The sequence below is a fragment of the Tympanuchus pallidicinctus genome, unplaced genomic scaffold (assembly GCF_026119805.1).
Source record: "Tympanuchus pallidicinctus isolate F22 unplaced genomic scaffold, pur_lepc_1.0 scaffold14, whole genome shotgun sequence".
NCBI lineage: Eukaryota > Metazoa > Chordata > Aves > Galliformes > Phasianidae > Tympanuchus > Tympanuchus pallidicinctus.
This window is the reverse complement of record NW_026294659.1, coordinates 9,577,441-9,602,108: the sequence shown is the minus strand read 5'-3', so window position 1 is coordinate 9,602,108 and position 24,668 is coordinate 9,577,441. Positions and strand designations below refer to the sequence as shown.

General features: G+C 40.4%; 1 protein-coding gene and 1 long non-coding RNA gene across 9 annotated transcripts in view; one reads left to right on the top strand and one right to left on the bottom strand.

The window, feature by feature from the left end:
• The window catches only part of LOC128076545 (uncharacterized), a 46,814-nt gene extending 35,608 nt beyond the window's left edge, over positions 1-11,206 (bottom strand). For 6 of the 8 annotated variants that reach the window (XR_008204432.1, XR_008204433.1, XR_008204430.1 and 3 more), the window contains exon 1: positions 8,702-11,206. This is a non-coding gene — a long non-coding RNA (uncharacterized LOC128076545). Of the gene's footprint in view, positions 1-6,016; positions 6,161-8,701 lie in introns of all 8 variants that reach the window. The other 2 variants (XR_008204434.1, XR_008204435.1) reach the window with 2 other exon arrangements.
• Positions 11,207-11,318: 112 nt separating this feature from the next.
• MED14 (mediator complex subunit 14) overlaps positions 11,319-24,668 on the top strand; it is a 34,901-nt gene continuing 21,551 nt past the window's right edge. The window contains exons 1-8 of the mRNA XM_052674024.1: positions 11,319-11,700; positions 13,715-13,741; positions 19,392-19,497; positions 20,139-20,312; positions 20,931-21,060; positions 22,790-22,918; positions 23,280-23,387; positions 24,222-24,354. Of these exons, the coding sequence (XP_052529984.1) occupies positions 11,519-11,700; positions 13,715-13,741; positions 19,392-19,497; positions 20,139-20,312; positions 20,931-21,060; positions 22,790-22,918; positions 23,280-23,387; positions 24,222-24,354 (989 nt within the window). The 5' untranslated portion in view covers positions 11,319-11,518. The remainder of the gene's footprint in view (positions 11,701-13,714; positions 13,742-19,391; positions 19,498-20,138; positions 20,313-20,930; positions 21,061-22,789; positions 22,919-23,279; positions 23,388-24,221; positions 24,355-24,668) is intronic.

Below are 24,668 nucleotides of genomic sequence, written 5' to 3'. Positions count from 1 at the left end.
AATGCATTTAGATTTCATTTTATTTCCTTTCTATACTCAGCTGACATGTTCTACCACAGATCAGGGCAAGAAAGTGTTATAGGGATCCCCTTCAAAGCAAAACACCACTAGACCTCTAAGATCATCTGTCTTTAGGAGTGCTAGGGCAATTATGTGAAGCACTGAAAAGCAGTAATTATCAAATATGATCTGCCTTGTTGTGGCATCTAGTGGAAGAGTGCAAAAGCAGAGCTAGCAGCAGTGCAGTATTTAAAATGTGAACATAATTCCCTTGTGAAACAAAACTGTAGGTAAAATCCTGGCTGCTCCACCTTTTGATATCTTCAGACCAAGGCAGGACACATTCTTCAAGACACATCATGTCAAAGATGAGGTATACTCCATTGAGTGTGTTATGCTCAGTAACAGGTTTGGTTCAGTGAAACTACAGGGGCTGTGATACACAGGAAGTCAGAACAGACATATTCTCTAGATATGTAAAGAACAGACTACACAAAGAGATAAAAAGAAAATAAAACAAGACCTTTTTTAGTAATGAGCACAATTCCCAATGTTCTTTCAAAACAAAAGAGGACTTCTCCCTACCCCATCTCAGATAAGTAGTTTGTCCCTACTGAATGTACCATCCTCCCTTACCTAACACGAGGACATCTCCCCTTTTATTGATCAATGAATATAGACATAGAACCAGTGATCACAGAAACTACAGGCTCTCCCTTTGATCAGAATAATTTCTGAACGTACATGCATTCTCCTAACAATGTACTGGAAATGCTTTTGTCATTTCTGCCACTTATATTATGTGGAGATATTATGTGTTCTGCCCCAGCCTCTCATGATCAGGCTGTGATGGAAGCACACATGGCATACGCACATCCAGAGGATGTACATCTCTTCATGGGTTAAGTAGAAGTACACTTATTTCCCATTTTCACTATAGCTTTTTACATTCAGAATGCATGCAGAGATACAATCTGAACTGTAAAGTGCATTTGTCCTAACAATAGATTCAATACAAAGCACCTTTTTGTGAGAGTCCTTAAACCATAGTTCTCCAGTGGCCTCATTAGTATCCTAGTTAGTTCTCATTCCCATCAATCATGATGAGTTACAGAACACATTTCTGCCACCTCAATTTAAAATCAGTCCACCTTCATCTGGCTTCCTACTGTTTCTTAGTTTCTCTGACTTTCTCCCTTTTTTCTATGACAAACCACTTTTTTTTTTCCTGAGCCAAAATTTCTTCGTCAGGATTTTCTGCCCATGGTTCACTGCAATCATAAATAGAGCCCAGTTCTGTAGCAAGTTGGCTTCCTGTTGCAGCATTGTGCATGCAGCATTATGTTAATTTGCTTTTTTTTTGTGTGCATAGCAGATTATTAGTCTTCAACAGAAAGGGCTCAGATGACTCCTCAAAAAATGAGGAGTGCAGGGAGAGTTTTCTAACTCACTGAGACTTTGGAGTCAGGTGTCTGATAGTTCAAGTGGCAGCTGCTCTGCTTTGGAAAATCAGTTGCTTTGACACAGTTTGTGAACTCTGTATTTGAAAAAGAAACTGCACCCTGAAAAGAGGGACTAAGCAGACCATCAAATGAGTGTTCTGGACTAGAAGACAGGTCTTCCTCCTTTTCTTGGGAAGAAGGGATATGACAACTCCCCTCTACATTGCTCTTTGCTACTTCCGAACATCCTGCATATTTTATCAATTTATAACTCTTATCATAAGAGAGTATAATGGCCCTGGTCATGCTCAGCAGTTCCTGCTGCTGCATACTGTATACATACACACCTCCACCACTTTCTGTGCAGGTGTAAACATCAGCTCATCTGGGCATCAAAATCAGACAGAATTCAGAACATGCAAAGAATCTAAACTCTCCCATACACAAGCAGTCATGTCAAATATTTACAACTGAAAATAATAATCATCATCATCATTTTCCCACAGAAACCATTCAGTGGGACATTGCTGTACCGTGTTCTAAAATACCTACCTCATGTACAGTGTTTTTTTTTCATACTGCATCTCTGTTAGTAGCATTAGAGGGACGTTTTTTACTACATGTTTTTAAGCATAGATTCAGAAAGAAAAGTCATCAAAAAGGATCCCTGTAGGTTTCCTTCTGCTCCTGAGCAGACTTTAAATAAACTGTCTGATAAGTCTAGTTAATACACTTGTGCAGAGAGTAAGTTTCCAAAGGCCTGTTCTAGAGAACCCTGATTAGATAATATGTAACAACAAGGAGAAACCATGGCTTAGAGGACTTCGTTTTCCTTTGCTGCGCATTAGAGGTAGCCCAAAGCTAAACAAGCCTACTGACTGAGAGATAGTAGATCAAGATAAAACTATGTGCAGACAAAATAGGACTGTTTATACTCGATATGAGTACGCCTCGAGTTTTCATGTGGTCAAAAACGATAAGCTACTCTGTATCAAAGGAAGAAGCAGTATCTTCAAAAGACTCAAAGCCGATCTTTTCAAATTACTGTGATCGTGTACTTGCCCTGCCAATCTGATGAAGGGAGGCAACCCTTTGGCAACGAGCCCTGGATCTGTGAAGGTGACTTCAGCCTCCCATAGTTTCAGATTGCAAGAGGTTCAAGCAGACAAAACTCTCATCACGCTGCAGAAGATCAGACATAGGCAAGTGGGGAAGGTAGGCTGTGATCTCTTCAGCCTAGATTGCAACAAAGACATTCAGCCAACTTAAAAATACCACATTAAGGGGAGAGGAAGGAAAAGTAGGCGTTTTCAATGCCACTTCCAAATTAATTTAGTTAAATCAATTGTCAAAGCCAATTCTAAATTAAAATGAGAAATAGAGTGTTGCCTTCCACTGCAAGGAAGATATGGGTTGAAAGTACTGCTGAATTGCGTGATGACTTCTAAAAATACCAGAATGCAATGGATTAAGTACAAGTGAGTTAATAAGGTGCTATGCTGCATTCTGAAGGCTGCTTAAAATTAGCTGTGAATGTTCCTTTGCTTGTCCTAAATACATTGCACAAAGACACCATTTTTTCACCTCTTTTAGTCTTACTTTGAGCTGTCACAATGAGAAGTCTGACTCTGGAGGCATTAGAGAGAGAGCTTTGCTGTTGCTTGTCTTTCCAGTCATATTCTCAAGCCTGAAGGAAACAATTCCAATATGTGACATATAGAGCTCAGTCATTTCCCCGAATTATTTATTCAGTGCGTAGTATAGTGCCACTGTACAAGTGCTTCTATTTTCTTTTGAGAACTCTGAACAACTACCAAGCTAGGTGCTGCCTGATGTCACATAGTATTATTCATATACCTCTGGCAGAACAAGCAATCGTTATTTTGATATAATAAGTGCACAAGTGATATAATAAGTCTGTGTTTGCTGGAGAACTGGGATTCTTACGCTGAGGTAACTGTACCCTCAACCTATCTTCCCAAACTGACACTGTTTGGAATTGCTGTCTGTGTGCTCTTACAGCTGCAGAGAGCAACCTGCTCCTTTCACCCATAGGTAAAATATACTATAATCTTCCACGAGATCAGTATTTTTGCAGTGCTCCAAATGTAATATTCTGCATTTTCACTTTTTTTTCAATTTTTCAATTGTAACAGATCTCTCATTGAAGAGTATCCAGAATTCACTGGCAGTCCACCAAGTTTGCAACTAAACATGTAATCAACTCTTCTGTTTCTGGAGTCAAATGCATTCTCACATTCCTTTTGTCAAAGCTGACATCTTGGACAGAGTTAAGAGTTCATAAGTTCAGATAACTTTCTGCTAACTTCTATAAAAGTGTTAATTTATGCTTTCAGGAAGAAGAAAAAAGTAGAAAGAGACAATTCTAGAAGCTGTCCTGCCTTGAAGTCTGGACCCTGTGCTACAGCATCCTCCCTGCAGAGAGGGTCCAGGGTTGTCTTTAACATCCCCCACAAAGCACTGAGCTGGAGTCTAAGTGATGGAAGGGAATGGCTTTAAACTGAGACAGGGGAGGTTTAGGTTGGATTTTAGGAGGAAGTTTTTCACCCAGAGGGTGGTGACGCACTGGAACAGGTTGCCCAAGGAGGCTGTGGATGCCCCATCAATGGAGGCATTCAAGGCCAGGCTGGATGTGGCTCTGGGCAGCCTGGCCTGGTGACTGGTGAGCCTGCACATAGCAGAGGGGGTTGAAACTAGATGATCACTGTGGTCCTTTTCAACCCAGGCCATTCTATGATTCTATTTTTCTTGTGCACCGTCTTACCCTAGAAATCACAGAATCATAGAACTGTAGGGGTTGGAAAGGACCTCTAGAGACCATTGAGTCCAACCCCTCTGCCAAAGCAGGCTCTCTACAGCAGGCTGCACAGGTAGGCGTCCAGGCGGGTCTTCAACGTCTCAAGAGGAGGAGAATCCACAACCTCTCTGGGCAGCCCATCCCTTCACATTCCAAACTCTGAGTTGAGAATGGCTTGGACATATTCTCTATGTACGTCTTTCCTTTTGAGTGAGTGTAAGGGCCAGCATTTAAACACTATTCGACCACAGCTGCAGATCTACATAGCAATTAAGCATGTTCTGATATTCATCCTTGTCTCAGAAAAGCATGAGTGTTTGCACTGTCGGAATGCAGTAGCCAGCAGCAGTTAAATACAATCGAGAGATTTCTAAGTTTAGGACAGAATACCACACAGCTGCAGTCCTTCTCCCACTGGGTATGACAAATCAGATCAACTTCCCTGCTCGTGTCTCCATCTCCTTAGGTGTCTGTGCAAACAAATCCTTTTTGCCCAAAGTTTCATGTTGAAATAAGCGCTTTTTTTTTGCTTTTGCATTTTTTCTGCGTATGCGTACTTTTTTCAAAATCTGTGAATAACACTCAGGAAGTGTTAAAGAGGGAGAAATCACAGGTTATGGATGACATCGTCAACTTTTTCAAGGCAATGACTGAGTAGTGCAATTCATCACCTCTGTGTCATGAGCTGGATCAGGGGTTCTTTCTCCTTTGTTAGCTTTTCAGAGACGTGGGGTCTAGAATGGATGTTACAGTTTTGCTCCTATTTCAGAGTTACTTGTGAACAAAGCATTTTTAACCCACAGAAAAATGCAGTTTGTGTGGCTGAAATAGTAAACTGTGTTGTAATTGAGTAACAATAATAATGAAAATACACTCTTTTAGAGAGAATGAGTCCTTTAGCTACATTTAGTTCCAGCCTGACAGAGACAAACCAATTTAAAATTTACAGTGAATATCAATATTGTTAATAAAGAAGCCCAGAAATCTCAAACTAATACGGCTATGTTCAGCGTTTAAAAAACAACCCATGTTTGGGTTATGATAAGAAAAGGGACTTTTGTAAATTCAAATCAAATCAATGCTTCTATTTTTTGACTTGGAGAATGTTTCTTTTCTCGGGTTGTTCACAACATATAATTAGAACTGTAGGGCACTTCACTACACCCCGTACAAGAGATGCTCTATCTCACAGTGGCACACTGTTTCACAAAGCCTAAGCGACTGCCAGAAAACTTTCAGTCTGCTACTATATACTTTCTACTGTTCCAAAAACAGTTGACAACCTAAATTATATGAGCAAAATACATCAGAAAAGAGAAATAACTTATCTAAAAACTTTTTTTTTCAAATATTTGTTCCCTCTGTACCTCTTTTAATTAAGTGAAAAAAGCACTTGTGCAGTAACCAGCCATGAGCCTCTTCCTCTAACACACACAAATATACTTTTGCACAGAATGTTTTACTGTAAGTCCAACAGCCCTGCACAGTCACAAACCAGTGATTTGTGTCATGGAGAAGTGAATTATCAAAAAATAACGTAAGCACTGATACAAATATAAGCCATAAAAACATTCATTTGTTCTTCCCTATTTTGCGATTACAAGGTCATCAGTATTTTTCAACTGGATTTTTATCATAATAAAAGAAACCATATGTTCATGCAAATGCTGTAACTGAAAAGACTAAATTTTTTGGCTACTGGAATGTGCTTAATGTACAGTGATGCATGTTTTCTTATTTGAATTTAAATACATACCTCAACTTGTATTGAACACAAAGCAGAGGCACTGTAAGTTCACAATATGCAGCACTACAACAACCAATGTTACATTTGGAAACTCATCTACACCATATCTGATTCATTGATGTCTTCTGAAAATGATGTTTTCTGAAAAGTCTTCTGAAAAGGATAGAAGTGATGAAAATTTTATTATTCATAGAACGGTTTATGGAAGGTTCTTGTAAGCTCATATAGTTCCAACTCTCTGTGATAGGCAGGGACACCTCCCACTAGACCAGGTTGCACAAAGCCTTATCCAGCCTTCATAATTTATATAGGCATTTTGATACAATATTGCTAAATGTCAGACAGTATTTTAGAAATTAACAAGAAATTTTTGCACTACATGATATTTGTGTGCAATTATTTTTTTACTATTAAAAGAATGCTTAAATGTCAAGTCCCTGGAGACTTTCAAGGCAAGGCTGGATCAGGCCCTGGGCAACCTGATTTAGCTGTGGTGTCCCTGTTTGTTGCAGGGGAGCTGGGCTAGATGGCCTTCAGAAGTCCCTTCCATATATAAGGATTCTGTGATTCTATGAAGTCCAGGAGGTGCCTGTGTGATAATTCTCTGATTAAAAAGATTGACAGAGAAACAGAACATCCAACTCTAAAACATACAAACAGAATGGCTGGGAGACTGTCTGGTAGAGTGCAAGACGGTGTGCCTATCTCCCATTCAGTATTTATTATACAGCTACAAAGAACAGTAAATATCTAACTTCCCTAGAAATCCAAACTCACCAGCAGTCCTTCCCTCTGGCTCTATCACAGTTAGCTCCATGACTAAATAGCAACAAGCTTTGTGTGACCAACAAATTCCCATTTGAAACTGGGCTTCTAGGCTCACCATGATGGCAATAGTAAGGAGCCAATAGAGAATGTTTACCTGTATGCTTGAGTAAATATTATTTGCAATCATTATTGCCATTGTGTACTAAGATGATCAGGGGGCTGGAGCACCTCCCCTATGAGGACAGGCTGAGGGAGTTGGGCTTGTTCAGCCTGGAGAAGAGAAGGCTGCGGGGTGACCTCATTGCAGCCTATCAATACCTGAAGGGAACCTACACCCAGGAGGCGAGTCAACTCTTCAAAAGGGCTGACAACAGCAGGACTAGGGGAAATGGATCCAAGTTGAAGGAGGAAAGATTTAGGTTGGATGTTAGGGGGAAGTTCTTCACAAGGAGAGTAGTTAGGCCCTGGAACGGGCTGCCCAGGGAGGTTGTGGATGCCCCGTCCTTGGACGTGTTCAAGGCCAGGTTGGACGGGGTCCTGGGCAACCTGATCTGAATGTGTATGTTTGGTGGCCCTGCTAGGCAGGGGGGTTGGAACTACATGATCCTTGAGGTCCCTTCCAACCCAGGTGATTCTGTGATTCTGTGATTCTGTGAAAATCATTTGCCTGGAGTCACAAAGAATATTAATAATAATATTGGAAGGAGAATGTGACATTCTGATTCCTTGTTGTTGTCTGCACTGGAAAAAAAAAGAAAAAAAAAGTCAGTACTTAAGAGAGGATTGGGTATTTCTGTCCCAGAAGCAGAAACCTCCTTTAAGTCATACTAATCAGTGATTTACAGCAGCTATGCTGGGGGTAGTAGGAGGACAAATGTGCCTAGCCAAGCAGGACTTTCCCTCCACTGGAAAATGCTTCCTCATGTCTTTCAGGCACTTTCTCTGTGGGGTATGAGATCACAGTGGTTGTTTCTGGCCTGTTCTGCTGCACGAGGGAACAGGCTGCAATGCTCTGCAGAGCATAGCTTCACTTTCCCTGTGTGCCCCAGCAGGCTTTCCTGCCAGGTACTCCCCTTGATTCCCCTGCACCTCTAAGACCTTTCCTGTGCTCCATGGCCAGGAGAGCCAAGCAAGGCTGAGCAACAAGCTCAGTGCAGCGGCAGGCTGTGCCCTGCATGCCAGGTGTCTGTCCTGGACACAGGTTCCAAAGGTACATAGCTGAGTGTGTGAGGTTTGTCTGGTCTGCAAGAAAGGTAGGAGACAGCTGCGTACATAAGACCTTCAAGGTCTGATTTTGTACCATTACTACTAGAAAATGTGTTGTTGGCTTTACATGGAGAAAGATTGAAAACTGCTCAATTACGTGAATGAATACGAACAACAATACAGAAATCTGTCTTTAATTGAAAAACCCACATGAACGCAGCCAATCTTTTCCTCCCCATAAATGGGCACGGGCACTTTCTTCAATAGGAAAGAGCAATCACAATCTGGGATTGTTAAAATTTCACTGATTTTAAAAAGTGTTCAACAGCAGATTCAGAAACTTCAGTAAACGACCGCAATCACAGTAACAAGGCACCATAGAAAGAGATCAACTATTCTTGATCAACTGCAAACAAAACAATAAGCCACACCTGACAGATAAAATCAGGTTATATTTTACGCTGAATTATCCTCTTACTCTAGCAAAGTGAAAATTCTGTAATTCCCCATCAGTGCCTCCCAAAATACATACAACTGTACCAAAGAATACAATTTGGATTAATTTTTAGCCATTTTCCTTGCTTTTGCTTTACTGTTCTGCTTAAACGCACCATTATCTTGTATCAGGAGTCCATTTTGTTATTTGGAGAATATCTAGAATGCTGCTTATCTTGAAACATTAATTTAAAACATTTTCTTATCTACATGCAACAAACTCACCTATATAATGACTGCAGGTCCAACTCAGAGTCCACAGCCATAGCCCACAACTCAGTATACCTTTTTTCACTCACACTCTTAAATGTTAAGAAGCTGAGTACCTGTAAGATTGCAGGAGCCAATAGCCCCAGTCTGAACTGAAGCTTTATTGTCCTTTTTTTCAACTCGATAAATCCAAACTCAGTCTGTCAAGCTGATGGAGAACTGTAAATTATACAGTTTATCTACTGTCTCCATAGCAGCTATATAATTCGCCAGGTCTACATCAGAGCACTGTGCAGTGTTCTCTCCCTCAAATGTCCTGCTAGTCTTCCCAGTAATCTTCACAGGCTTTTCTTTTTTCCTCCCAGGTGGTGTGCCTTTGCCAATACAATAAGCTGAAACCTGTTTCCAATTTCTTTAAGCCAGGCTTTTGAATTTAGATATAATGCTTATCCGTCTTAGAAGTGCTTTTACAAAAAGAAACAGCGCTGCCAGCCTCAGAAAGGCAACAAGGAGCAAAACCACATATACACATACTTCTTTTTTCGTAAGTAATATTTAGGCCAGTCTCTTGATTATCAAACTCCTTACACTGATCTCCAGCTTACTGTTGAAACAACAAATCTTGCAGTCTCCCAACATCAGAATTGTCTGCACACAATGCATAAGCCTTGACCTTTTCAACATTCTGTGTGGCTGCTCTTCCTTTCCTTGAAAGCAGTATCAAGAGCTTCCTTGTTTCTTAAGCAGCCTTGTGAGGACAGCTCAGCGTGATCCTTGCAGCAGTTCTGATTAATTTCTCCAAGCAAAATAGGCAAATGCAGTTTCCTTCAGCCCCTCTCCACGCTGAAGAATTCACCAAGACTAGAGCAAAGTACTGCAGGAACCGCCCTCGAAGGGGCAAAGTCAAATTGTATCACAACAAAATTGCATCCCAGCAATTTCCACCTGCCTTTTCAAAAGCAAAGTCTCAAAATCAACAGGAATTTTATTCTGGACTAAACTGCAAGAGAAAAGATGGAAAGGGAAAAACAACAACAACAACAACAACAAGCCTGTATTACTAAGATACAGTTCTCACAGTACGGAGCTGGATTGCATTGCAGTTCATCTACACTGGGATTATCTTCAGCAGTGCAACTAGATGGCCATAAAATGGGTACGCATTTACCCATGCATATAGGAGGGGAAAAAAAGGCTTTCACACCTTTAGAAAAATGCATATATGCAAGACCTTACATTGAGCGAGCAACAATTATCTGCATCACAGAACTGTAGGAGTTGCAAGGGATCTCTGGAGACCATCTAGTCCAACCCTCTAATAAAGCAGGTTCACTACAGTAGGTTCACAATACAGTCCAGATAGTATTAATTATTCCATCCTTCATAATTTAATTTGAAAAATTCACTTTTTTTAACAGCACATACTAGACGTTTCTCTCGCATTACAGGGGGAGGAAGGAAAGAGTAAAACTTAGTTCTGAACACATTTTTCAGATTTTATGAGTAAAAAATTCCCATCCAACCAGCAGCGTCTACCTGCAGGTTTCATCTCATTGCCACTCAAGCAGCCGGCAAACTTCTCTTTGGCAGAGCAGAGCGCCGAGCTAGTGGGGCTGGCATAACTCCCCAGTGGAGCAATGCAGTCGCCTCGCAACCAGCCCTCTTTTGCAGCGGTGACACAGCCTGTGCAAGCTCTAGCAGCAGGAGTCCGTACATTGCTCGGAGCTCGACAGAGAGATTACAAGGAGTGAAGCTGCTCCCTTCAGCTGGCTCACAACCCGGCGCAATAAACGCTCCCTGTAGGAACAGAATGGACTCTTCCTGCCACCAGCATACCTATTCATTTTTTGATGGTTGAGTACACATTTCTCACACTGAAAAAGCGTTTCCTTTTGTTGCTTTCTTTCCTCCTGGAATGAGATCAGTAAGAGATTTTTAAGTTTTACAAAACTAGCGTCACTTATTTTTTTAAACTTTGTGAACTTGTACTGTATCTGTTTCGGGGATTTGCTTGTAGGAAAGAATGCATGATTTAATATTGGTGTAAGCTGTAGCACAGAACGCAGGGGATTTACACTTCCTTTCCTTATGCCGTGTCCTTTGGTAACCAGTACACAAAAACCCCACCTCGATTGTTTCCAGACTTTCCCCGCCCCCGTCTAGGAGCATCAGTTATTTCGGATGAGAGAAATATGCAAAAGTTCGCCTCCAACTTCCCTTGCCCTTTGCTCTTTAGGAACGCCTCGCATATCCCAGGTTATTAGCCAGGGATGAACCAGCCCCGACCCTAAGGCAGGCTGCTGCTTCTCACTGCCCTGACAGCCCACAGCACAGTTCTGTCAGGCGCCAAGCCTCACCAGCACGACCTAGACACGACGGATTGAGCCACCCCCGCTCCTCGGGGGCGGGCAGCCGGCTCCAGGTCTTTTCCCTCGCCCCTTCCCCACGCAGTGCCACCTCCCCTCCCATGCAGCTCAGTCCTCGCAACCGCCTTGCAACCGCAGCGCCTGCGACGGCCGCGGCCACCACGCATCCCCTCCCCCCGCGCACGGCTCCACCCCCCCGCTCCGCGCTGCCTTCGGCTCTGCCGGAAAGGTTCTCTTTCCGGTCCGCCGCAGCTGTTCGCTTCCGGTCCCGTGCCCCCAACATGGCGGCAGCCCCTGCGCCCAGTGAGTTCTGAGCGCCGCTCGGCCCGTTCCCTGCCGCCGCCCGCCGCTGCCCGGCGTTCTCCTTGCGGGCCGAGCCGGGCCGCGTCCCGGCGCCGCCGGCGGAGTGCCGGCAGCCCCGGGCCCCTGAACCGCTCCCGCCTGGGGTTGAGGAGCCGCCGCCGCCATGGCGCCAGTGCAGCTGGAGAGCAACCAGCTGGTGCCGGCCGGCGGGGGCCCGGCGTCAGCCCCAGCCCCGCCGGCGCCCGGCGCGGTGACAGCCGCCGCCAGCCCCGGCTACCGGCTCAGCACTCTGATCGACTTTCTACTGCACCGGACTTACGCCGAGCTGACCGTGCTGGCAGACCTGTGAGTGCCCCCGGCCCCCTACCCGCCCTGGCTGTTCCCGAGTGTCTTCTCCCCGCCTGTGCCGCAGCCCGGCGTTGAGGAAGCTTCGCTGGGGCCTGACCCAGGGCCGAGTTGGAGCGTGGGGAGGTGGTTGCACTTTCCTTAGCTCCTGTCCCAACAAAAAGCCTCGTTCGTGTGGCTTTGCCTCTCCTCGGGTTGTGTTCCGGGGCTTGGTGAAAGCTAGTGAGTCCCCTGTCATAAAAAGAGGAAAAGGCTGGGGAATGGAAAGCAGATGGGTGAAAGTTGTTGCAGTCAGTGCTCAAGTTCAATGCCTGGTAGAAAGCCCACCTGTAGTGCTTGTAGTGGTGTCAAAATACATGACAATGAAAAGTGGAAAACTCCGTTGTTTTCAAGGGTTGCAACTCCTGAAGTTACCTATGTGGTCCTTAAATTACCACTTGAGTGCTTTCGAGGGAAAAATAAAAGACCATTATTTCACAATCTGTTGTGCTGAGTTTTTGCTTGAAATTGCAAGGGAAAAAGGAAGGCCAAGAAAAGCTTACCAGAAAGCATTCTGTCTCTGAATAAATGTACACCTTTTTGTTTGTTTAAACAAAGATTCTTGGAGGGATTGTGTATTTTTTATTAAGTCACATACGGAGAGCATGGCAGGGGAAAGGCAAGCATATTTTCCTGTAAAGCACCTCATCTGGAAAATATGCAAGCAGAGTTTTGCTTGACTTGAGGTTAAAAGCACTCAAACTCTAGAAAGGATGAGGAATTTTACTTTGTCTTGAGAAAACTTCCAAAATGCCAGTGAAAAGTCTTTGCTGTATGTTTATGATATCTATAGGCAGTAACTGATTTTTTTAGCTGTTCTAGGAGCATTTGCCGGTGATGTCTTCGATGTTTCTTTTATGGTGTAGAACTGGTTCTTTAGACTAGAGTGTACAGTTGAGTATAAACTAAGATAAGTGGTGTGAAGAAGAAATGGAGGATGCTTTAGGTACTCTGATTCATCAAGTAAGATTTTAAGCTCTGTGGTGTCTCATCTAAAAGTGGAGTGACTAGATTTTTCCACTGTATTTCTCCATAAAGGATGGATTTGGCTATTAAAAAGCCCAACTGGAAAGTATTCTTCTCCTTCCCTTCAACAGAGAGCTCTCGCTCCTTTACCAGCATCATGAATGAAAAATAACTTGGAAATGAAGTGCCATTAATAACTCTAGGACATTAGAGTTGACAGCCCCCTTTTTTTTTCTGCAGTAGTATCTGTTGTGCAGGTAATTAATAAAGTTCTGGAGTATGACACTTCTTCACTTCTAGATTATTGAAAGATAAACTCGTTTCAAGCAAATCAGAAACACCAAAGTTAATCTTGCAGTAGGTGTTCTCTGATTGCTATCATGTATTAACTAACCCTTTTCATAAATATTTGATGGGAACAGGTGGTGATATTATATACCACGGCTGGCTTAGCAGAAATCTTGAGATTTGAACGTTCTTCATAGAATAATAATAAAATGCCTTATATTTGAAGGGCCCTTAAAGAGCAACCAGTTCCACTCCCTGCTGTGGATGTTTCCCACTGGATCAGGCTGCTCAGGACCTCATCCAACCTGTCAGGATACTGAAGGCATTCAGGGCTGCAAGTGCACAGCGCTGGCTCATGCCCAGTCTTTCGTCTTCCAAGCTTTTCAATTAACTTGACCAGTTCCTGCTTAACTGTCAGGTTCTGGCTGTTGTCCTGTGGTCCTGTTATACACCTGATTCCCCCTACTTCCCATACAGTACTCTGCCACCCCTGCAGCTTTAACTGGGCTGCTCTGTAGAGCTGTCAAACTACTTCCTTTATCAAACATGCAACTTCATTATATTTAGGAGACATTTACAATCGGGATTTTTGAAATGCTTTTTATAAGTATGTGGAAATTCTTGTACTGGCCTGAAGATTACTAATAAGACTTTTCTTTATAGTGGTATGCAGCATAATGGAACAATGGATAACATGCTGTCTTTTTCCTTTTTATTATAGATTACCAAGAAAGACTGATATGGAAAGGTGAGTTAAAATAAGACAGTCTGTAATACATGTTAAATACAAAACCTTGTTTAGGATGTTAAGATTAATGTAAAACTGTTTGAAAGGAATATTTTTCTCCTAATTTTAGATTTTCTGCAAGAAAATAAGCCTTATTTGTCTTACTGTCACTATGTAGTTTCAAGATTTTCTTCAGCATAGGCAACAATATGTTTTTTTGTTGTTTTGTTTTATATAGTTGTTGTTTGGTCTTTTTTTTTTTTTTTTGTACAGTTCAGTAACATGATGTTGCTGTTATATCAGGTGAAATCTGCTAAGGGCATTTTTCTCTTAATTACAATGGAACTTGAAGCAATGAAGTGACAGTACGTCTAATAGGAAAGGGAGCTAGAGGACCTAGATTCTAGTTAGCTTGTTGAATCTTGTTCAAAGGTAGTGGTTCAACAAGGTAAAGACTTTTTATCTACCTTTTTGTAGTACCCATCTTTCTAATCGTATGGCACCATTTGATACCTGTATTTTTTACCTGTTTGGTGTGGTTTTGAAGTATAAAGATTAATTGAAAGCAAGTAACCAGAACAGGCTTTTTGATTCATTTGTTCAATCCTCTTTCCTTCTCCCCTGGATGAAAGAATTTGATTTGTTTTTTTGTTTCTTTGAGTGAACTCCGAGATGTTGTTCGTTATTTTGAATAAGCTTCATTTCTTTTGCTATTTGTGTTAACACCCTTATTGACCTAATTTTCTCTGAAGACATGTAACAGCTCTGTTATTCCTAAGGATATGAAGAATGTTAATAAAGAATTCTGTTTAACAGGATGGTCGTCAGTTCAGTCATCTCACGTCTTCTAAAATTCTCATAACCTGCTCTGAAATAATCAGAATTTCAGGAATTCATAACCTGGAATGGTTCCTTGCACTTCTTTTTTCTTACATATTTTATAAAGAAGAGCAGTCTATTTGCATGTTAAATTGTCATGGAATCATCATAGAATTGTGGAATGGCCTGGGTTGAAAAGGACTGCAATGATCTAATTTCAACCCCCTGCTGTATGCAGGGTTGCCAACCACCAGACCAATTTATTATCACCATATTTGCTGAAACAGTGACATTCAGCTTGGGTCCTGAGCTTCCTCTTACTGGTGTGAGGGCTTCTCCCATCTACACATTGAGCATTTTGTGTCAAGCTGAAAACTGCTTTGCAGGGCACACCTGTTTGAAGCAACGTGTTAAATCCTAATGGAATACAGGTAAAGGAAAATAACACAGTCTTCAGTGCTTACCTAGAATCATAGGAGGGCCTGGGTTGAAAAGGGTCACCAGTCACTAGACCAGGCTGCCCAGAGCCACATCCAGCCTGGCCTTGAATGCATCCACAGACAGGGGCATTCACAGCCGCTTCAGGCAACCTGTTGCAGTGTCACTGTGTCCTGTAACTGAAAGCATCTTGATGTTAAATGTTCGCATCCATGTTGAATTTAACTTATTTAGTTCTTCTTAATGAAGTGGCTTTATAGCTCCCGAGGACTCCTGTTAAGAAGCGTAGCTTATCCAGATTATTCTGTTGTGTTGGGTTTTTGTGTTTTGGTTTGTTGTTTTACCAAGTTCAAGAGCTGCTGCGGCAACAGTAGTTGTGCTTGAAGCACTGTTTCTTGAAATTAGCCTAGCGACATGGTATATGTATTTGGATGAGGATGTGATGGTGTTATCTTCTAAATAAAATAAATAAAAATCATATAGCATCTACTTTTTTTTTTAATGGCAACAAGCTAAAGGATACTATAGGAAAAAAAAACTGATAGGAAATGATGAATCTTAATATGATGTTGCTTTGCAAAGAGAAGTCTTATTTATGTACATCATTGTCACTGATAGGAATAAACTGCTTCCAATGTACTTTTGCAACGAGAAAGATAAGCAGTTGGATTTAAAAATGTAGTGTTAGTTCTGATGTAAAAGTAAAGCTGAATGTTGGGGGAATTCCAGGGGCTTTCTCACTGATAATGTTTGGTATCTTTTCTGTTATCTATCACAATGGATTACAATGACTTTGCAAGGCTGTATCTTCTGCTGTGGGGAAATGAATGGTAAAACTTTATACATGTCTTCCTTAACAAACAGTCCTTGTTCTCACTCTTCCAACAACTGTGTGAATGCATTGTTTTCCTAAAGGAAAGCAGTTTCTCCTCTTTTTGTTTGTGAAGCAGTCTGTTACTTCTTAAATCTGCAGCAAGGACTACCATCTAAACAAAAATTCAGAAGTGATGTAAAAATAGGTTATTCATAACTTCAACAGCAGTTATTTGAACAGCAATTATTACACATCTTTCTTGTGAAATATTCATTTCCATTTCTTGTTTATGACAAAATGGCTGCTAGTTCATTAATTTCATTGATACGCATAATTTTGGTTTGCAGGGCACTTTGGAGATACCTGGTCCAAACCTCTGCCTCAAATAAAAAACATAGACTAAAATAAAAGTTGTTGGTTGTGCAAGGTCATACTCTGTTGAGTTTTAGGCATACCTTCAAGATACATCTCTTGCAGTCTTTGTGGGCTACCTACTTCAGTCTTCAAACAACTTGTGTATTTCTTCTGTTTGCTTTTCTAATGTCAAACTGGTGTGTTTCGGTGGTTTAGTTTGTGGCTGTTGTCCTTCATCCTTTTGCACTTCCAATAAGAGTCTCTTCCTGTCTTCTTTGTATTTCTCCTTTTGGTATTTCAAGACAGCAGTAGTATCACCCATGGCCGCCTCCTCTTAGGTGTAAGCAAACAACTGCTTCAGTTGTTCTTTGTATCTCATGTGTTCCAACCCCTAACTTCTGTGTGGCAAATATCTTTCTTGGCTAGAGAGTTTAAAAAACTGGACATAGTGCTTCATATGCATTCAGACAGATGCTGACTCCACGTGAAGAAGTGTTTCCCTTGACTTAGGCAGTGGTCATGCTAATACGATTTGCTGTAATGACACATTGCTGATATCTCTTCATTTGTCCACCAGGACCCTCAAATCCAGTTATGCATACTACTGCTACTTAGTCCTCAGGCTGTGCTTTTATGTAAGGCTGTTTGGGTCCAGGTGCAGGACTTTGCATGTCGTTTTGCTTCATCGGGTTTCTGTCAACTAGTCTCTCCAGCCAGCTGAGGTTCCTTTGTTTTGTCCAGTTTGACATCACCTGCAAGCTTCCAAAGACTGCAGTCCTTCACCTCGTGTCAGTTGTATATAGAGGTGTTTAATTGTATGAGTTGCCCCAGTACTGACCAGTAGGGAATGTGAGCAGTAATCACTTCTAAGGAAGTTCAACTGGTAGCCAGTCAGCCTTTCATGTTTGGCACTGCAGCCTGTTTTTCATCTAGTTTGCAGTCCACTGTTCCCTTCTATATGTTACCAACCTGGCTGCAAAGATACAGTGGGATGTCTTGTCAAAAGATGCTCAAAAGGCATCTTCTGTTCTCCCCTTGGTTATGGAGCTGGACAGCATATAGAAGGCAGTTGTGTTGATCAGGGATGATTTGTTCTTGGCAGATCTGTGCAGGCTTTTCCCAGGCCACTTTCATGTTTTTTTGTTTTCCTGGATGTAGCTTCTGGAAAGATTTTCTGCTTATTTCTTGTTTAACTGAGCTTTGGCTCTCTGGCATGTAGGTTTGTCTTGAAGATGGGCATGTTGTTTGCCTTGTTTCCAGTCATTAAGACCTCTTATTGCTTTGGCCTTTTGGAAATGATAGAGTTACTTTGTGTTTTCAGAGATCAACTTCCTCAGCACCCTTGGATGCATCCCATCTGCTCTGATGGCTTTTTGTATGTCAGGTTTACTGAAATAGTCCCTAATTTGATATTCTCCAACTGTAGCTAAGGGTTCACTCCCCTAAGCTCTACCACTAGGCTGAAGGATCTGAAATACCTGAGATCAGAACTTAACAATAGAGTATCTACTCAGTCCCACAGCTTTGTCTATGCCAGTTTTCTCTTGCACTGCTGAGCACTGGACTCATGTTTCCTTGGTCTTTTGCTGTTTATAGACCTGTAGTACAGAAGTTCTTCTTGTTGAACTTCATCCTTTGCTAGTTTTTCTTCTGAGTTCTAATTTTCTATGCTGGTCTCTGCATGCTTGAGCAATTTCTGTGTATTGCCCTCTCCAACTTTGTACTTCCTTTTTGTATTCAGTTTGTTCAGGGGTTTCCTGTTCAGTCAAGCTTTCTGCTCATTGGAACAGTCTTTGTTAGAAGCAAAGCTTTAATGATTCTTATTTATAATAAAGCTGAATTATTTTGAAGGGTTGTTTCTTAAGTGTAGTAATTCAAAAGCTTTTTAATGTGCTCTGCTTTGCTTTTATAGGCCTTGTAAATGTACTGTTTCTGTAAGTTTCATCTTCACTGAAGACATTTTTTTGTGCAGCCCAATATTAAGTTCAGTGTCTATAATAAAGAGCAGAGGAACACAGCAACACTGAAAGACTCTTGGGTTCTTCAGAGAGGGGTAGATGGATGTGAATTCCCAGTGCAATTGTGAATGAAGGTGACAGTCATGGTTATTGAAGCAGGATTTTGTCAATTAGAACTAACAGACTGCCTGTAACTGCATAAAGTAGTATTAATGAAGCAATTCCTGGAATACTCCTTTCAGTAATTTTCATTATTAAATTGTTGTGGGTTTTTTTTCCCCTATTTTTTTGTCTATCTTTGATTTCCAGCTATGGAAAAGCACTCTGAAATTTTCTTGCTATCATGTTTTTTGTCTCCACAAAATTTTGGTTGCTATAACTACTTCTATATTTTAGCTACTTCTATAGGGAATTTGTTTGAAAGATTACTGACATTCTCAAGTCTCACTATAAATGTCTTCCAAACTCCGTTGTGTTTTTGTAAACCTTTAAAAATTTTCCACATCTTACTTTGACAGTGTAGTAACTATCCTAGTAGAGCTGTCTGTACCTATAACAGCTTGTCTGCCACTTGAAGTTCTAACATCAGACTGTAGATTATTCTGGAATATATGCTGTATAATGGGGGGAAATTACTGGCTTGATGCCCAAGCTCTTGGATGAGATTTGTAGTATGTAAGGCAGGAGACTGAGCCAGATGGTGTTAGTGGTGCTTCTGGCCCAAATACTCACCTGGTACAATCAGATTATGCTTTATGGATTGCATGGCAGGATTTACCTCATTACACCAAGACTTTCAGCAGAAATAGGCTCTATCTGTGTTATGAGTATGTATGTTACAGATTAGGCTCAGAAGGAGGTGCAAATTCTACTTGCTGGTAGCTAGTATCTGTTGTGGTGATGAATATGTGTTTTGCTCAGCTATGCTTGTTGCTTTCAACTTAAACATAAACCCTGGGGAAATCTTGGTAGTTCAATTGAGTTCACTAGTGAGTTGTTTCTCTTAAAATTAGTAGTTAATTCATGTGAGTGTGCTTTTCTGATGTTCTTGGTTGGTTAAAAATCCCTGTACTTTGTTGGCATTTAGGTGCTTAAAATAGTGAGCTCAGTCTCTTTTTTTTTCCTGTGCTCTGTTTAAACAAGCAATCCATTAGTGATTGCCTACGTTAGCACAATTAAAAGTTCTGATAACTACTTTTTTTCTTTAATGGCACACAGTTGAACTGCAAGTTTATTGTGTGTCTGAGCACCAGCTTAATGTGTATTCGATTGTTTTTTGTTTTTACAGAAAAATAGAAATAGTGCAGTTTGCAAGCCGTACTCGTCAGCTGTTTGTTCGTTTATTAGCCTTAGTCAAATGGGCCAACAATGCTGGAAAGGTGGAAAAATGTGCGGTAAGTTGGCAACAGAGTTGGGTATAAAACAATCTTTTATTAGCATGGGATTTTGGTACCATCTAATTTTTCATTAATATAGAAGTTTTAAAAAACCAGACCTGTATTTCACAGCATAAGGATGTTAAATGATAACCAATTTCTTCCTATTGAGAAGTTAAACAGTTCTTAACAGTTCCCTAAAACTCCTCAGTTATTTAAAAAATAAAGAATTATGCATCCTTTCAAGAGTTCTTGAACAGGACAGAGAAGATGGTGATCTCAGTGTGTTAGTTCTTGCTGTAATTTTAGTTCTGTTCTTAGTTAAGTAAGAACAAAGCACAGTGTTGCAAACACGAAGATTTGAGTGACTGTAAACTAGTTAGGTTGGATTCCAGTAGCAGTCACCAGATACAGAGCTGTGAGGCTTCACACATCCTCCACAGCACCAGAAGTGCATAGATTGAAAGTATCCTTGCATGTGAACGTTATGGCAGAGCACTCATTCTTTGTTTTATAGATGTGAGTCCTAGAACTGGAGGGAAGTGACAGAATCATCTCTGTCACAGGTTAGATGAGCTGGATATAAAGAACCTCTGGTTTGTGCGTTTTTGACACGTTTGTTCTTTTTTCCTCTCCCCATCCCCCATTGTTCTCTACAGATGATATCAAGTTTTTTAGATCAGCAAGCCATTCTGTTTGTGGACACTGCTGATCGTCTGGCATCTCTAGCCAGAGATGCTTTGGTTCATGCTCGTCTACCTAGTTTTGCTATCCCATATGCAATTGATGTTCTGACAACTGGATCGTACCCACGCCTACCTACCTGCATTAGGGTAAATAATATTACAGTCTTACTTGTTGTGGGGGGATCCCCATCAAATGCACAATAAAGAAACTAATTGCCTGATGCGTGCAAATGGAAGTGTAGTTTGCTGCTGACATAGTGCCGAGGCTGTGAAGTGTCAATTTCTGACAGGAGGCACTTCCTATTTGAGCAAGTTATCCTTTCCTAGTGAAACATTCTCTCAGTTTCAACTAGCTCATCTCTGGAATGAATATAATAGCAAATCTTTGATACTTTTTGTTTCTACATGGTAAGCCGTCATACTGGAAAAATAGAGTGCAAAAATAAGAATCAAACACCTGTTTTCTCAGAGATTTTGACTACAGCATACTGTATCTTGAGATGTAGTGAGCTATGTATGGCTACGTATGGCTGTTTTAATTTGTCCAAGTTGAGAAGTTTTATTTACTGATCAGGCTCAGGCAAGTTGTAAGTAACTAGAAAAAAAGAAATTGAATGTCAGATTAAAACAATCAAATACTGCAGTGGCCTGTGCAATTGTATTTGCAGACTTCTGGTCTGGTTTGTTTTTGTCATTGCTACTGGCAATGTATGAGACGTGTTTGAGATGTATAGATTATTTTTTTTTTAATATTTATTTTAACAGGATAAAATAATCCCTCCTGACCCGATTACAAAAAGTGAAAAGCAAACCACCCTTCATCAGCTGAACCAGATTCTTCGACATCGTTTAGTGACTACAGATCTCCCTCCCCAGCTGGCAAATCTTACAGTTGGTAAGAACTTGAGTCACTTTTTGAAGAACAGTTTATTGGAGACTGACTTAGTCGTTACCTTAGTGCTTAAAAACAAAGCCAAAAGATAACTTAAGCAAGATCATTAGATAGGCTTAATCTAGTAAGATTGGAATTCTGTTTCTCTCAGACATTGAATTATCTTTTTCTCTTTTGAAAAATGAAGATAGTAATAATCTTGCTGGAATAACTTTCAGATAGAAATCCTGTGCAGGTAGTGGTAAAATGGTGTAGAGACTGTCTTGATCTTTCAGCAAGTGTACTATGAAAAGTTCTGCCCTTCTTTCGAGATGGAAGTGCTCAATACCTGGTCTATGTTAGGCCATGCAATTCAACTGCTTTTTCTTACATTAATTTAAAAATTCAATTTAATTAAACTATTCGGTATTTCTCCTAGAAACTCTTTGAATTTTAACTTAAGCACATTGATGATGCTTTTTTTTTTTTGTCTGTATTAATATTCATCTTCGTGAATTAAATCTGTTGATGTTTGTGCACACATTTTATTCTGTGGCTGATTGCAATACCAGATCTCTAAATTATAGAGATCTCTTTCCATTTAGTCCAAGTACAGGTTGATGCTGTGATGTTTTTTTTGTTATTTCTACAGAAAGGGTGGTTATAAACTAGATTATGGCAGAATTGCAAAAAATGGACCTGAAATGGGCCTAGTCTGTACTTCTGACTGAGACAAAGTTAGCCTTGTATAAATTATATCCCCTAGATCTATAATGAAGATACTTCTGAAAATTGGTAGTAGTAGTTTTCACTGATCCTTTTCCAAGCACCTCAATATCACTACTACAGCCACTTTTTATCTCAATGATGTGTAAATGAATTTTTATCTGAGTCACGAGGTTTTTCAGTTAACTAAACATTTCAATATTAATTTCTGGTTTGAATTTGATTTCTTTTAAGAGCGTATGCAAATTTAAGTTAAAATCATTAGAATTTTTATAGGAATATTTCTAAATATCAAGAATTGTAAAGGTGTCTATGTGGCGTACTTGGTAGTTGATTGAGAAGATTGACCCACAGTTCTGAGTTCTTAGTAAGAACTTGTACTTTATTGTCTGCTTTGCTTCTCGCTTCGTTTAGGACCTTTCTTATATAGTTTTGGCTGCCTCTGTTCCCATGATAGCTATGCTCACAAAAATGTAAGGATGTATATGTCAATTACATAAACAACATACAGAATCTTTGCTTATGAGCATAAATGTGAAGGATGCGAAAGCGCGTTACTTCCGCATGAAAATGGAGTTAAAATATTTTAATGTTAAACAAATGGTTTGCTGTGAAATGTGTTTCCAGTGCTAGATTTTAGCCTAGGCTTCCTATCTGCTTACCTCTTCTGGATTCTTCCTTGAATATAGCAACAAATTGGAAAATTTAAGCCAGACATATTGTTTGTGTAATCTCAGATATTAGAAGTCAGCTCAGTGCAACTTTGTGTTAAAGCAGTACAAATGCTGACAAATTATTGTGACAAAATCACTGCTGTGCAAGTCAGTTGGGGACTTCTGTCTGTGCTGCTTATTGGCACTGGTGCTGTTGCATAAGCAGCTCTCAAAACTTCGAAGTTGAACATAAACACATGCAACAGAACAGAGTCTGTAGGGAAGTAATTCATTGAGACCACCAGGAACTACTGCACTGGTAACATGAGGTATCATATGAGACTGAGTGAAATAAAATATTTTTTCTTCCTTAGCCAATGGTCGTGTGAAGTTCCGAGTTGAGGGGGAGTTTGAGGCCACCTTGACAGTGATGGGTGATGACCCTGACATCCCCTGGCGCCTTCTCAAACTGGAAATTTTGGTTGAAGACAAGGAAACTGGAGGTAATAAATACAGAAAACAAAGTTTACACATTCATTTTAACATTATTTTTCTGTGGTGTTGCATAAGTCTTGTTTATGCAGAGTCTTTTGCATATCACAACTTGAGATAACAAAGCTACATATACACATCCAATTTTTACCTTACTCTGTATACTTCAGATACCTTATCTGTGGTAGTCTGTGGCAGTATAATAGACTTACTGAAATTTCCATGGTAAACCAAGAATTGTGTTATGTTGTTAGAAATTCAAGTGTTGAAGTTTCTTGGTACAGTTATCTTTTAATATTTATTTATTTCATTATTTAATTCAAATGCCCGTTTTCATGGTATCTAATGTGAATGGTTTTTAATTTATGAAAGATGGTCGAGCCTTGGTTCACAGTATGCAGATCAACTTCATCCATCAGTTAGTCCAGTCACGGCTGTTTGCTGACGAAAAGCCACTTCAGGACATGTACAACTGTCTGCGTATCCTTCTGAAAGTTCCTTCCGAATAAGCCATGTAATTTAATCTTGCTCTTTTTAGTAGGTGGAGGCCAAAAAATGTGACTTCCCTATTAAGCTAAGGGAAAACGCCTAGAAGAAGAGTAAAAACGATGGAGACAGTTAAGCTCATTTGCTAGCTGTAAAATTTCCTTTTACATACTTGATCAACAAACGTAAAGATGAAGTACTTGAGACAGCAGGCTGTATGGTAAGGCAGTGAAGCAGCATACTGATTGTGGAAATAGAATAGGATGCTGACTTAAAAGATACAGGAGCTTACAATTCTTACTGTAGAACCATAGTAAAATGATGATGATAACTGTACAGTGTGTTAACTGTGTTGCACCTGTATCAATAATGAAATGGGATATAGCTTGTACAGAAAACCAGTGCAGTGACTTTGTATGTGCAAGGGACAAATTACTTGACACTATGAAATAATTTTCAATGAAATAGTTTCTGCAGGACCAAACACATTTATGTTACTAATGGGTGATGATGAAAGATGGGCTTAATTGTAATCATAGGGTGAATTGAATTTCTTTTAATAATCTTCTTTTTGAAGAAAAAACATGATTGGAGTTGAAATCTCTGAACTACAGCTACTGTGACACTCTTGCCTGACAACCTGTCCTAGATTATAAAAAAAAAACCAACAAACTTGTGGAAATAGTTGATGCTGATTACATACATTTATCTCTAGATTAGTACACGAGCTTGTTCTCAGACAGCATCGTGCCTGACTTTCATGGCAGTGGACTTGCATAGTGAACACAGTCTTTGGATGTCTTCTCTTTCCTTAACTCTCTTCCTCAGACTCCTTCTGCCTAGCACTTCAGTTGGAAGTCCTGCATTCACAAACACTAATGCTGATTCGGGAGCGCTGGGGTGACCTAGTGCAAGTGGAGCGATATCATGCAGGGAAGTGCCTTTCGCTCTCTGTGTGGAAGTAAGTTGATTTTAAAAAGCTGTTAAACTTCATAACTGAAACATTAGGAGCTTTTTCATTTCCTAAATTTGAGCCGGAATTTTCAGAACTGTATTTTCTTTTTGAGCTGGAATTCCAAGATTCCGGAACACATCTCTTGTGAAGAAGTGAGCGATGTACATTCATGTACATAAAAGCAGTGGATGTAATCATAAAATCAGCTCATTTTCCTGAATATCTAAATAAACAGACAATTTGTCAGTCTTTCACCATGCCTATTGCTTGACTTAAACTAGATAGAATTAAAAAAAAAAAAACAAACAAAAAAAAACTGA